Source organism: Apaloderma vittatum, unplaced genomic scaffold (genome assembly GCF_000703405.1).
Source record: "Apaloderma vittatum isolate BGI_N311 unplaced genomic scaffold, ASM70340v1 scaffold20481, whole genome shotgun sequence".
Lineage (NCBI taxonomy): Eukaryota > Metazoa > Chordata > Aves > Trogoniformes > Trogonidae > Apaloderma > Apaloderma vittatum.
Genome location: NW_009698791.1, coordinates 12,975 through 26,750, shown reverse-complemented (window position 1 = coordinate 26,750; position 13,776 = coordinate 12,975). Strand labels below are relative to the sequence as shown.

General features: G+C 53.3%; 1 protein-coding gene across 1 annotated transcript in view; it reads right to left on the bottom strand.

The window, feature by feature from the left end:
* Window positions 1–1,080: 1,080 nt before the first annotated feature.
* FHAD1 (forkhead-associated (FHA) phosphopeptide binding domain 1) overlaps window positions 1,081–13,776 on the bottom strand; it is a 17,050-nt gene continuing 4,354 nt past the window's right edge. The window contains exons 4-21 of the mRNA XM_009878163.1: window positions 13,346–13,450; window positions 12,834–12,941; window positions 11,179–11,331; window positions 10,596–10,791; window positions 9,767–9,837; window positions 9,293–9,430; window positions 8,319–8,426; window positions 7,569–7,794; window positions 6,991–7,072; window positions 6,469–6,584; window positions 5,822–5,981; window positions 5,369–5,477; window positions 4,006–4,141; window positions 3,302–3,429; window positions 2,918–3,013; window positions 1,907–2,127; window positions 1,591–1,756; window positions 1,081–1,164 (exon numbers count right to left, since the gene is read on the bottom strand). Of these exons, the coding sequence (XP_009876465.1) occupies window positions 1,081–1,164; window positions 1,591–1,756; window positions 1,907–2,127; window positions 2,918–3,013; window positions 3,302–3,429; window positions 4,006–4,141; window positions 5,369–5,477; window positions 5,822–5,981; window positions 6,469–6,584; window positions 6,991–7,072; window positions 7,569–7,794; window positions 8,319–8,426; window positions 9,293–9,430; window positions 9,767–9,837; window positions 10,596–10,791; window positions 11,179–11,331; window positions 12,834–12,941; window positions 13,346–13,450 (2,403 nt within the window). The remainder of the gene's footprint in view (window positions 1,165–1,590; window positions 1,757–1,906; window positions 2,128–2,917; window positions 3,014–3,301; window positions 3,430–4,005; window positions 4,142–5,368; window positions 5,478–5,821; window positions 5,982–6,468; window positions 6,585–6,990; window positions 7,073–7,568; window positions 7,795–8,318; window positions 8,427–9,292; window positions 9,431–9,766; window positions 9,838–10,595; window positions 10,792–11,178; window positions 11,332–12,833; window positions 12,942–13,345; window positions 13,451–13,776) is intronic.

The following is a 13,776-nucleotide window of genomic DNA, read 5'->3' as shown; positions in this document are numbered from 1 at the left end:
CAGCACGTCTAGGAGGGGGAAAACCAGGATAAGCAGAGCCCCCCGGCACAGCCGCTAAGCGCACAGCCCCCACCAGGAATGAGGCATCGGCACCGCTGGGTGCCCGACACCCCGGCGAGGGTCTGCGGGCCAGCGCACCCACGGACGGTGCTGTTTCTGCGTCAGCAAGCCCCAGCCCTTCTGTGCTGCCTACAGACCTTTTTATCCTGTTATAAACAAAACCACACAACGCAAACCCAGAAAAACCCCAGCGGGGTTTTGCTCTCATTCAAATTATCCTCGACTGAGCAGATCTGCCGAGGACTCAGCCCAGAATGCTCTGAGCGATGCAGAGGCTGCAGGGGTGGTGATGTGTGGCTGGAGCTGCCCGTTCCCTGCAAGGACACTCCTCCTCCCGCAGAAATGCCACTGCTCCCCAGAAACCAGCATCTGCTCTTAAGCCTTGCTAACAGCAACAGGGGCAGCAGGTCTGCATTCCATTGCCCCATCCCAACCCACCAGGACTTTGCTCGTCTTCCCCAGCTTCTTCTCATGTGCTGCTGTACATATATGCCAACGTGGTTCTTCTTCCCTTCCCATTACTACATGGCAGCTTGCTGTGGTGTTCCTGGTGCGTTTTGTTTCCACATCACATTGTGCCTGCTCCTCCAACCCCCTCGTGACACCTCGAGGGTTGGAGGACACGGGAGTTGCAAGTGCAAGGGACAGTTCAAGTCCTGCAGGCTTCATGTACTCGAGGCCACTTCAGCAGCAATAGGACAGAACCCACACCACTGACCTCACATGCATGCTCTATACACCGGGCTGTATCTACACACATATATATATATGCACACACATGTATATGCTGGGCTGTATCAACACAACCTTTCCCACTGCTATAAACCCCACCATGCAGTATGGGTCATGTGCTGCAGGAAAATAAGGTCCTACACACTGTACAGTCACACCAGCACACCCAGGCGCTACTCCTCAAAACACACGCTCATCTCGTGCCACGTCCGTCATGATGAGTCCACAGTGTGACAACTCGTTCCTACCAATGACCTTCCTCCACCAAAGGCCCACATGGTGCCTCTCCTACGAGCTTCCCGTCTTGACAGCTTCTGCCGTGCGCTCTTTGGTTTTCCGTTTGTCTGAGCAGAAGGGCTTCTTGGCTCCCTGCTGCAGAACAGAGAGACATCAAACACCTCATTTGCCCATGAGAGCTAGGCATGCCCTTCACACTGCCCAGACGTGGAGGACCTCCTCTTCACCCTAGGACATGGGTCAAGTCCAGCGATAGAGCTGCCTACACGCACATCGCCCTCAACTCCAGCAGCAAGGATACTGCCATGCTGCCGAGCCTGGCTGAGCCTTGAGACATCCAGCCTCTTGGCACGGTCAGACTGACCACAAAATCTGGGCTCCTTCGTCTTTCTGGCTGTCATAAGCCCACAACAGAGGTGCCCCATGCCAGAGGGGCCGACATAACCTGAAGCACTTGGCTGAGCTCAGAGGTGCCTGTGGACCACCACGACCTGCCTTTGAATGCTCAGGCATGGGGACGTTCAGCTCCTGGGGCTCCCTCGCCAGCTCTCACGCTCTCACCTTGTGCTGCTTGGCCGTTCGCAGCAGCCTCTTCTCCTTGTTCAGCTGGAGCTGGGTCCTCTCCAGAGCCTCTTTCAGCAGAGCCTTCTCTTCTGCTTCCCTGGAGACTTCATCTTCAAGTCTGGAAATCTCCTCCTGGCACCTTTGCAGGGATGCTTGGCTCAGCCTGTGCAAAACAAGGGCGCATGAACCTCCTGATTCCCAGCTGAGCTTTGCCTGGGAGAGACGGCTTTTGAGTGAAACCATAGGACACGTGCGGCTGTCCCTCCTAGAACCCTCCACACCACTGGAGGCCACACTGAAGGACATTCAGTACCTGAGCTGCTCCATGAGCTCCTCATAATCTTTCAGCATTTCTTCTTTTCTCTCCAGGCGGCTCTGGAGGTTCCTGATCTTATTGTACAGCAGCCCCAGGTCCTTCTGTATCTGTAGTCCTGCTTTTTCCCTCTCCTCCCGAGGCAGATGCTTCAGGGACTGCACTCCCATCAGCTCCCTCACCTTCAGCAGCCTTCCCAGAGCACCAGTTACATCCAGGTACTGTGGGAAGAATGAGGGACATATTATTTATGAGTCTCTACCAAGTCCTCCTCCATGTAACATCACGCCACTCAGCCATCTGCTTCCCTTCTGCTCTGCCGAAGAGCTGGGAATGTCACAAGGAAACCGCTGCCCACCTTCCCTTTGGGTCATTTCCCTGGGTGAGATCTGAGCGCTCCGAGAAACACGGCCGGCTGAGGCTCATCCCTGCCTTGGAGCTGCGTTTCTTAGAGGTGCTCAGAGAGGTGACAACATCACACTGGAGAGCATCCGAGCTCCGAACCAGATGCTTCTACACCTGCCCTTCCATTCCCAACCACACAGCTCTTTGGGAGTGGATTTTTCCCTTTTTTAGGATGACCTGTTTTCACTGCTGGACATTTTTCTGCTCTTTTTGGAGGGAAGTGACCCACTTTCACAACTCACTCACTGCACTACCAATGGACACTTCCTCTGGCAGCCATCTCCATCCCTCTGCAGCCTCTCTTGCAACATTTAGCAGGTATGAAAGCTGGCCATGGTCTCTGTCCTCTCCAACCCTACCTCTCCTTGAGAATCAGCCCTGACTGCCCCAGAGAACACCCGCAAAGACCTTCAGTGGGAAAGGGAAAAGGAGGCACCCCAATGCATGTTCTGGTGTCCAAAGATGCCTGGTGTACCCTGTGTCCTGCAATTCACAGTTCCTCCTTGACACTATTCCTGCAGCCCTGATGCCAGTCCCTGCCTTCTGAAACACGTTTATTCTTGATGAGTGCTGGGGATCATTTTAACATGTCTATCGCCGATGTACCATCTTCTTGTCGACATCTGCTGCATCAACCATCTCCGAGCTGGCTGCCTCACCGGTGACCCCGTCCAAGCCCCTGTTAGGAATGTGATCAGAGACCTGCACAGACAGGGAAACATCATCAGAGCCCACAGATTGCCTGGCTTTGGGCTGAGCTGCCTCCAGCCTCGGGAAAGCTACCTCTGTCCAAAGCCTCCTGCTCTGCACAGCAGGCGGCATCCCGAATGGATCTCTGCACCCGCTGCCTTCCATTATGATTGCATCTCACATGCTGCTGGATTTTACATCTCCCGCTTCCCCCTGCCTGCTTCTTCACTATATTCAAAAGCCCCATTCTCCTTGTTCCAGGGAATACTTTTCCTATGAAACCACAAACTGCCTTCTTACCTTGCCACCCTTCCCTTGTGTTCCTGACAAGGGTGCAGGTTCCTTCTCAAGACCTGTTTTCTGGACTATTTTCTCCAGCAAGTCTTTCATCCGGACCACCAGCGGCTCTGAACCCTTCGTCATGGCAGCTGGAGGCAAACAAACACCTACTGAGTCGTTCCACTCTCTGTGTGAAGTGCGATGGCTTCATACTTCGGCCACTTTGAGGCTTGCCAGGTCCCCCTTATGGAGAGCATGCACGGAGAGACACGCAGGCTATGGAGTAAAGCCTGCACCAGCCTTCCCCGCCAACATCGCTCTCCGAGGGTTCAAGCACTGCTTTCTCTACTGAAGTAGGATGCAAACCTGTTGCTTAAGGGGCGATTCAAAGGTTGTACCGTAAACTGCTACTCTCCTTGTAGCTTCTAACAGCGATGGCGCTGCTTTTCCGTACTATTCCCCATACAGGGGCTGAAACAGAACATGTTAGGGCAAGCAGAAGATTCTCAGAGTGTACAGTAGTTGTGAGGCTTTGTGAGACCACAGCACCCAGGGCTGAGTTCCTTTGGGTGATGGCTGCTCTCCCTCGCATTGAGGATGTGCACTGCAGGAGTGATGGTGCACGGAGCCTCCTCACTTCTGACTTGGACTCCACTAGAACAGACCCTGGGGTCTGCCGGATACAAACTCACCCATCTTCCCTTTCCAGGGATGGCCACGCTTACCTGAGGACTGCCTCTTCTCCAGCATCTTTACTCTCTCCCGGAGCTCACCCAAGCCTTCTTTTTGGCGCTGGATCGTTTCCTCATGCCTGAGGCCTCGGCATTTTGCACCGAGGTCAGCCAAGTCTACCACTGGCTCCTGGAAGAAGCAGCCCAGCTGATTCTTGCCCAGAACTGCATCTGGCTCAGCATGAACTCAGCTTAAATACAGCTTCACTGACAGACACTGGTCACTTGGTACAGACCAAAAGCAAAACCCGTCGTGTCTTGCCCTACACCCGCTCTATGAATTTGTGGGGTAGAAGAGCAGCGTCAGAGATCCTGTCAGCCAGCTGCACCCCAGGGAGACCAGAAGCCCCGTGAAGGTGTCAGAGAGCTGGGAGAGGGCTGGTGCGTGGCTCTGAACGGCCATGTCGGCATTTCTCATGCACACCACAAAACATTTACTTTCTTTGATGCACAGATAACTGACAGTCTTTGTGGCCTACCTTTATACATGATCTCATGCATTATTCTCTTTTAAACTACACCCATGCACGCAGTCACTTGCATTTCCCTATTACAGCTCCATCCAGCTTGCTGCATTATGACGGCAGCCCTAAAATCTGAGGTGAGGACATGCCTGTCCTTGCATCCCACACGCAACCAGCGGCGGCTGCAAACCCCCGCCGGCCACCGGCACCCCACAGCACTGCTCAGAGAAATGCCACTTGCTCCTGAGTCGCCGCTTTGGCTGGGCTGCAGCTCCCCATCCATTGCTGCGTGCCGAATAGGACAGGCAATACCTCCTTCTTGTCATCTGGCTGTGAGTCACCGCCTGGCCCCCGCACAGTCAGCCCTCCCCGCTGGCACACTCTCTGCCACTGCTGCTCTGGCACACAATGTATGATTTCTGCAGTCCCTCCATCTGCTGCTGCAACCCTCTTTGAGTTCTTCCCATTTCTAACACTGGGGAAATCAAAACGTGATTCAGCTCAGGAGAAAAAAGAACCTTTATTCCTGTCCTGTGCTACGAGCTACCCCTACTCTTGCACATTCAAACCCTGTAACTGCTTCTCTGTTGCCTATACAGGCAGCAAGGCTGGCAGAAGGAAGGAACGCTTGCAGACCTTTCTGCCACTCTCCTAATTGCTAATTATCACTGCCATTAGCACACATGTGACTTCATGCTTCCAAAGCGCTGTGCTAACATCAGCTCATTAGCCAGCAGCAGTGCAGGGCTACCCCAGCACAAGACGGGGATCCTGCTTCAAGCCAGCCTTGAGCAGACACCGTTGCTGCGTCTCACCACGGTGCCGAGAAACCCCACGTGTGTGACTGATGCTCTCAGCAGACCCAGACCTCGGCAGCCTCCGGGTGGACTTACCCTTTTAGAAGTTTCTCCCACCTGCGCTGGTGTCCCAGGAGCATCCCCCAGCTCTCTGGTCACATCTTGGGAGGCCTCCTTCAGCATCCAGCAGTGGACTCGGGCTTGCCTGTGCCAGGAGACAAGACTCTTGTCTCAGGAGCCTGTGATGTGTGAATGTCACCCAAACAGCTCCGGGAGAGCACTCAAGCTCTGCTCCTGTCTGGGCACACTCCAGTGACTACCGTGGCATGGAGGGGAACATTCACTTCATTACAAGTGACTTAGTTACACATCTGCCAGCACAAGCTTCACTAAATCCCTGTTTCAGTTCCTGTGGTGCTTCTAGAGAGACACCATCGAGCTCAATCCTGAGCTCATGCTTTTTGTTCCTGGGGAGAGACCTAAATGCCATCAGCTGCTGGGAACCTACAGAGCAGCTTTTGCAAAGCACCAAGGCACAGCATTGTGTACCTCAGCTCTTCAGCTGCTGCTTTCAGGGCTTGATCCTTCTCCTCCACGAGGCTGGACATCTGGGATAGCTTCTTTTGGAGCAGGTTCAGCTCCCGCTCTTGGTGTTTCAATCGGCTCAGGTTCTGCTCCAATTCCACCTTCTGCTCCTCACTCAGCTCCCCTAGACAAACAACGGCTTTGTGGGTTTCTGGCCATCTCCTCATCCAGCCCCAGCTGATCTGCAGTTGTCAGCACAGAAACATTCATAGACGTGTCCCCTTTTCCCTCACAAGGTCTGGCAGCAACAATGCTGGCTTCTCCCACAAAGCCTCCCCTCAAAGCACAACCATGCCCCACTGAGGAATCCCAGGCAAGGCTCTTCAAGTCTCAGAACACTTTAGGCTCACAGGAATTCACCAGTGGGACTGTGAGAAAGAAGGCCTCAGCTTTTGCTCCCACTCACCAACATCTTATTGCTTAGCCAAGGACTGGGAGGAATTGACCTATCCAAAGGGAAGGGACCGCCCCAAGCAGGGCAACGACATTGCTTGAGAATGGTGACATCTATTTCCCATTACCTCTGCGTCCCCACCCTTGCCAGTACCTACCCTTGCTTCTGCTCAGAAGGGGGATGGGAAGGTGGAAGTAGTGTGTCAGGCTTCACCCACCTCTCAGGTCCGACACCCTGGCTCTGGTCTCCATCAGCATCTTGGTCAGCCCAGCGATGATGGCGTCCTTGGACAGGAGCATGCTCTGTGCCGCTGTCAGCTCCTCCTTGGATCTCCTGAGAAATACAACTGCTCACTGCTCATTTGAAAGGCTCCTTTACAGAAGCCTGCACGGAGTCTTCCTGAGCTGCCTCTTCTGACTAACTGCACACACATTCCTTTTTTAATGGCCTTTCAGACCCCTCGGTCCATGCTGGTGGCACTAGGACTCACCAGCCTGCTCATTCGTACCTGGTGCTGTCTGGACAGGACAGACCATGACTCATACTACTGGGCATTGCTTTGACATGCCCTTTAAGACCATCTCAACTGAGCCAAAGGGCTCTTTTCACTGTCACAGCCAGAAAAGATCCCAGGACAAGTTGCAGTCAGCCCTTAGGTCTTCCTTAAGCTGCCCTAGTGATAACGTCTGCTTTTCTCCAAGGCCCTCTAACAAGACCACCATCAGCAAGTGCTGCTTACCTTAGACAATTGTGCAGCTCAGCAGCAGGAGAAACCTCCAGCCAAGCTCCTGATGCTGACTTGCTGGCATCACCCCGAAGTTCTACAGGACACAATAACAAAGGCCAATTACTTCTTTCTAGCCTAGGCATGCTTGCTTCTGCTACTTCATGACAGCTTTGAAGACTGAGGACCATCTTTTTGGGGAACCCATGTCTCTTAGGACCCAGTTCCAACAGTGCTTAACAGTTCCTTACACCCTTCCTTGCTCAGGGTGACTTATGCCTGGGTGCAGCCCAAAGTGCTCCAGTCTCATCACTTTAGAGGGCACAGAGCTTTTCTCCAGTGGGAAAGCCCTGTCTATGCCCGAGGCATGCTACTAATGATCTCCAAAGCTACACAACAAGATACTGCAACTCCCTGTCAAACAGCATCTTCAGAGAGTTGTGGGGCTCATCCTGCATGTGGGCAAACCTCAAACAACATCGCACACAACACTCTCCATAGCAGCCAGTGCACTACTCCAACTCGATATGAATTTCGTGTTAACCGAGAAGGTGTCCAGGACAGACTCATCCCACCACACAATCCTTTGCTACCTTCCATTTTTACCACGAGTGCTGCGTTTTCCTCCTCCAGCATTTTCTCCAGTTGCTTGGCCTCCAGCAGCCTCTCCTCTAAAGCCACGATCGTCAGAGAATGCTGCTTATTCTGCTCTTTATATTCCACTATTTCTTCCTGCAGTTTCTGCCTCTCTAACTCATTCTCCTTCCGCATGGTCTTGAGCTGCTCCTCTCGCATGAGGACCTGCTGCTGTAACGCCAGCTGGGGAACAAGATGAGTGATCTCAGTTGGAAGCATTGCCTGCATTTTCCTTTGGGATCATGATCAGTGTCGCCTCTCCCAGCTGGCAGTCAGAAGGACAAAGGGAAGCATTTCAGGGAAGAGGAGGAGGCTGAAGTGCCCTGATCCCTCCTCAGCAAGGATGGCGAAACCCCACCGACACCATGTCCTCTGCCTGCACACAGCGGTTGTTGGAGCTACCTCTCGTGTCCCGGCTTCCTCCAGTTTGTGCACAGCCTCTCTCAGTTGGGAGTCTGTGCCCTCCTGCTCCTTTGACTTCCTTGTTATTGCCTGCGTGAGGAAATCAGTAGTAACTGAGATGTTAACAAGCTTGCAGGAATCTACCTTTCTCTCTGCTGATACGCATCTCTGTGGTTTTGGGGGGAAAACACCCACAGTCCAGCAACAGGTCCTGACCAAATGGACAACCATGCGACAGAACACGTTCAGATTTATTTCTTCTAAGTGTGAGCAGTTCTGCTTTACCTCCCATGTGTGCCACTGACCTCAGACAAGCTTCTCAGGTGGCTCTCCAGGTCTTGGATCTTTTTCCGTTCTTCCTCCACAGCTTGCTCACATTTGTCCTTCTCCTTGGCAACAGCGCTCTCCAGAAGCTGAGAATCGACAGCGACAGTTGCAGTGCAGAAAAAGACCTGACCTCAACTCCAACGGAGAAATCAACCAGGAGAGCAACTGCTCTGGATCAGGGGCATGTTATGAGAGAAAAGCTTGGCAGGACATGAGGTGACTTGATTAAGGAGGGGACAAGAGTGCCTGGGGAAAGGTACAGCAGAGACCAAGGAGGAGCTGCTCAGTTGCTCCTTACCTGCCTCCTGAGAAAACTCGATGCCTGGAAACAACCGTTCCTGAAGCAACAGACACAGAAGCCACTCGAAACTCTCTTACCAGACCACCACAACACGCTGCCCATCACCACATGCCAACACGGCAGCACACCAACCCACACCTTGACTAACGCTCTGTTCTGCACCAGAGCTGTCACCTCGATAACCCAGGCTTCCCTAGAACTGAGGGTGACCCAGCAAGAACCCCTCAGGCAGCCACCCCACTGCTCCACAGGAGAACTACTCCAGCCAAAACAGACCTAAAAGAAGTTGAGCATGGGGAAGGGAGTGATCAAAAGGCTCACAAGGAAGCCCACCTGCACTTGCATTCCATTTACTGCAAGACACCGCAAGGTCCTACTAAGCTCACATATCTGGATGCTGCTCCTTGCTTTCCACATCCTGCCAGGGACTGACCGACAGCAGAGCGTCCAGCCCTTACCTACAGATGACTTCTGGTTCCACCACTTTGGGGAGTTAAAGTCAATACAGGGTAGCTGAGATCCAGGTTCTCGGTACCGCACCAAGTTAGTTTGGGGCTAGGGGCTCCCTCCTCTCACTAGGCAACACCACTACAGACATCTATTTCTCCTGCTTAACAGTCATATTCCTAACAAACCTCCATGCCACCGTACCTCTTTGCTCTCCTTGTCTTTTTCCAAGACAATTTGCTTGATTTTCATCACTAGGTCTTGCTCGTGTTTCGCTTCCAGCTCCCTCACGTGCTCCCGCAGCAAAGCCTCCTGCGACTCCCGCACCCTCTCCAATTGCTCCTGCAGGGAAACAGCAGACGCTGAGGTGTTACAGGAAAATGTCAGCAGCAGGGCAAGAAGTAAACACCCCATGTGCATTCACTCACAAACAATTCACAAAAAGGGATCTGCCCTCCTCCCTTGCCACACTAGGGTTATGGACGTGCTGACAGTGGGCTCTGGCTTCTCCATTGCACCGCATTTACTGCAGGCCTCAGGACTCTGCAGACTACAGGGACTTTTGCTCCTGTACGTTCCCAGTTTGGGTCCCACCATGGCTCACTTAGCACTACCATTGTGTTTACTGATAAAAAGATCCCCTGTGAACTTGGTTTATGTGCACGCCAGCTCCTGTACCTGCAACATCCGATTCCTCTGTGTTGTTTCCTGATAGTCTTCCAACAACCTCCTGAGAGCGGCCAGCAGCCCTGCAAAGGCCAAGGGGGGTCTCACTGTCCGGGGGGCTGGTACAGCTCATGTCTATCCCCTGCAGGATCCTTGGAGCCCCGGGGACCCCACTTGTCTCCTTGCAAAGCTTGCTTGCTTTGGCCAATGCTGAGCCTGGCCCTCACCCCTCTCCCCTGATGGGGGGTTTTCCATAGGCAGCAGGGAGAAGGGACCACCACTAGCTTCCCACACAGTGACCCTCCGTGCTCATTGGGACACCCAGAAAACACACATGATGTGGACTTTCCACCCAAGCTTGTGGATGCACCAGTGTTGGCTACTGGGGAAGGAGAGATGCATGGGTAACAGGTCTGCCTTGCACCCAGAGACCCTCGCTATCCTGGAGACCCTCAGAAGCTTCTTGCTATGAGATTCAGCTCTGAGATCCCCTCAGAAAAGGCTGCTGGGTCCAGAGAAGGGTTTCCCCTCCAGTTCGTGCACATTCCCACCCCCAGGAGATCGCTGCTGTTGCTGAGACATTGCTGGAAGGGAGCTTGACTGTGCCCACAGCCCAGATGCCTGTTCCCATCAGGAGACTTGTTTTCCTTGTCACACATTGTCACCGATTTTGCTGCATCACCCTGTGTTCTCTAAGCTTCTGCAAGAGCTGGGGACAGCTCATTGACACACGATGCTCCCGGTGCTGTAACAATCGCTCTGCTAACCACCTCCTGAGATTTGCACCAAGGTGGGGACCTGGAATCCTCCATCTGTGATTCCCACCCACGGGGACACAGACCTTTGCCAGAGGCTTGCAGGTCCACCCCCATGCCAGCCAGGAGCTGCTCTGCATCCTCCAGCCAGGACAAGAAGACTCGTGTCATTTCCACCACCGCCACTGCGAGGGTCGAGACAGGGGCACTCAGGCACATCGCCTCCAGCTTCCCCAGCTCCCCTCGCAAGCTGTTGCTGCTGCAGGAGATCCTCAGGCCAAGCTAGAGGAAAAATACAACCAGTGAACAAGCTCACCTCCACAGCCAGAGGGCTTCTGGGACTTGGCAACTAACACAACATCTCTGAAAACATCCTGGGTACAATCAGCTGAACGCCTTGGTACCACACTTCACTTCATGGGTCGATATCTTTGGTGGGAACAGCTCAGGGCAGGCCCAGGGGAGGACGTGCTTCTGCTATATCTCCTAGTTCTTTGCAACCAACAGTTTTGGGGGTTACACTTGCCTTTCGCTGACCTGGAGAGCTGTGCCCTGGCTAGTGCCAAGGCACGAGCATATCTTTCCTCTGACCTATGCTCGGGCCAAAAAAACGCCCTGTGCTGCTTATCTCCTGGCTGGCAGTTGACCATCAGTATTTAAAGGGCTGACCTGAAGCTCCTGCAGGGATTTCTTGAACACCTCAACATTTGCAGACACCTCCTTTTCCCTCTCAAGCTTGGAGCTTAATTCCTCCCTCAGATTCTTCTCTCGCTCACGAATTTGTTGGTTCTCCTTGAACATCCGCCTGACCTTCTCTATCACCTGGCAAAAGCAGACAAAGAAAGAAGAGAATAAGGCACTATATTAACACCCTTTTCCATCTGAGGGACCACAGATTGTCTCAGTGAGCAACAATTGAGACTTGCTCCAAACTGGTAGCCATGTCAGACTCATGGGCTTCTCCGGCTGCAGCCCACCGACTCCATCCAAGCTCTGGGTAACAAAACCCATCGTGTCTCCTTCCCACCGCGGAGCAGAGTCATTAAGCTGGGATAGATGCAGCACAACTCGTGATTCAGAGAAGTTGGGACGCTACTGGCACTACCATGCGCAGAGCAGGCACAGAACCTGACTCGAGATGTGCCAAACTTGGGAGACGCTGGGCACCTCTGTGTGCTGGTATCCAAACTCACCTGCTGCTCCCTCACAGCCTTCGCTGCGCCACCTGCTGCTGCTGCTGGAGAGCAGACTCGCATCACTTGGGTTTTGAAAGACTCCAGCTATGGCAGAGGTCAACATAAAGGAAAACAAAAATCATGGAGAGTTGTTATCAGCTCTGCTCAACCCTGCACAGAGCATCCTGGTGCCAGCCATCTCCGGCACTGAAGCCCCCCGCACATTCCTGCCCTTCCCATTGGGGCATTGCTCTAGCAGACACACTATTCTCACCGTGCAACTTTGTGAGGGTTCCCCCAAGCCCCTCTTTTGGCCCTAACACCTGCTACATTCCCTAGAAGGTGTGCTCACCAGTGCCATGCAGAGGGGAGGCTGTCGGCTCCTCCTCACCAAGGAAAATATGTCTCCTGAACACCTCCTGCTGCCCTTCTGCTGCTGTGGGAGGATTCTGCTGGTGGAGAGCTGGTGCAAATGGCGAAGGACATACCACCGGAGCCCTGGCTGCTCCCCTCCACGCTCCAGCAGACATTCCCGTGGCTGCTACACCTGGGGCAGGCTGGGTACGTGGGAGAGGACCACCATCCTCACCCAGGTCAATGCTTTACACTTCTGTATCACTGCTGGTGCTGGCTCCTCCCGGAGCTTCCACAAACAGCTGTCCCTGTGCTGACCTACACAGCAGACTCAAAAGTCTCCATTTTAAAAGTCTCCCTTTAAAAGCTTGAGGCTCCACTTTGCAAAAAATTCGGGCTTATTTTCCAAACGTGATCAAACAACTCATAGCTTTTTCCGCCTCCCAGAGGCTGGGGTTCCTAAAAAATTTCATGCTGGCAAAACACAGAGTTGTAGTTTAACTGGGGGCAGGGTGATAACCTCCTTGTGCTTTCTTCTGGTGGTCTAGGCTCAGAGGAGGGTTTGCATGGGTCCCAGGCAGCATGGCTATGATTACAGAGAGTATAGCGTGTTCCCATGTCCCATTAATCTTGCCGCACCTTCTGTGATGCCTACACAAATCCTGTGGATGAGCCTTTTATACTGCACCCGACGACAAGTGCCAAGGTCTGGTGCTCAGGACTCAGCACTCCCTTGCCTGCACTCAAAAATCAGATAGTTCTGCTGCCTCCATCCATCCCTGCCTCCATCCCTACCTGCTCCTGGGCCCGTCCCAGGTCAGCTTTCAGCAGCCTCTCCCTGCGCCCCATCTCCTGCAGCTGCAGAGATCGCCTGGCACAGTCAGCCTTCAGCTCCTTCTCAGTCTGCAACAACCAGAGCATTTGCATATCAAAGCAATACCCGAAAACCGTGCCATAAGCACTTCTACCCCAACTATCCACGATTCGCATCAGCGACTCTAAATATAACTTTGAAACAGCAGGAGACAGCAATCCTTCTGTGGAGGGTGAGTTTGCAGCGTGGGACACTTAACACCGCTTTTCTCCTGGGTTGGGTCCCCAGGACATCATCCAGCCTTGACTTTCCAGTGCACCTCTCACACGGGGCAGGCTATTTTCGCGTACTCAAGTTACCTTCTTCCCTCAGGGTCCATGGCAGAGCTCAGCACATTCTGATGCACTGCGTGCCTGGGGCTCGCTGGCCCTCGCCCCGCATGTCTGCCAACCCTGCCTGCCCTCCGCCACGTACCCCATGGCCAGCTGCTCACCTTGGCTTTCTCAGCCAGCTGCTTTCGGATGCCCTCCTGCTCGCTGTGGTACTTCTGGGTTTCCCCCTGCAGCCTCTCCACGTCATATTCCAGCTCCCTGATGCGCTGTAAGAGTGCCAGGATGGCGCAGGGTCTCACCAGAGGAGCTGGGCATCGCCTCTCTGGAAGGCTTAGACCGATAAGCAGTACATTTTCCCCACCTAGCCCATTTTGCTTAGCCTGGAATTTTCTTCTAACCTATATTTACTGTGGCTTTCAAGTGGATTTTCAACCTTATTTCTGAGAGTATTCTCCTGCAATGTAATGCAGTGTTACAATTGTAACAGGAATTTACACTTCTCCAGTTCATTATGCACATCAGGTGCCTTCTATTACAGAAGCTGGATTCAAAGCAACTCCCTTAAAATGCCCAGTTAATTATTCTCCTGATG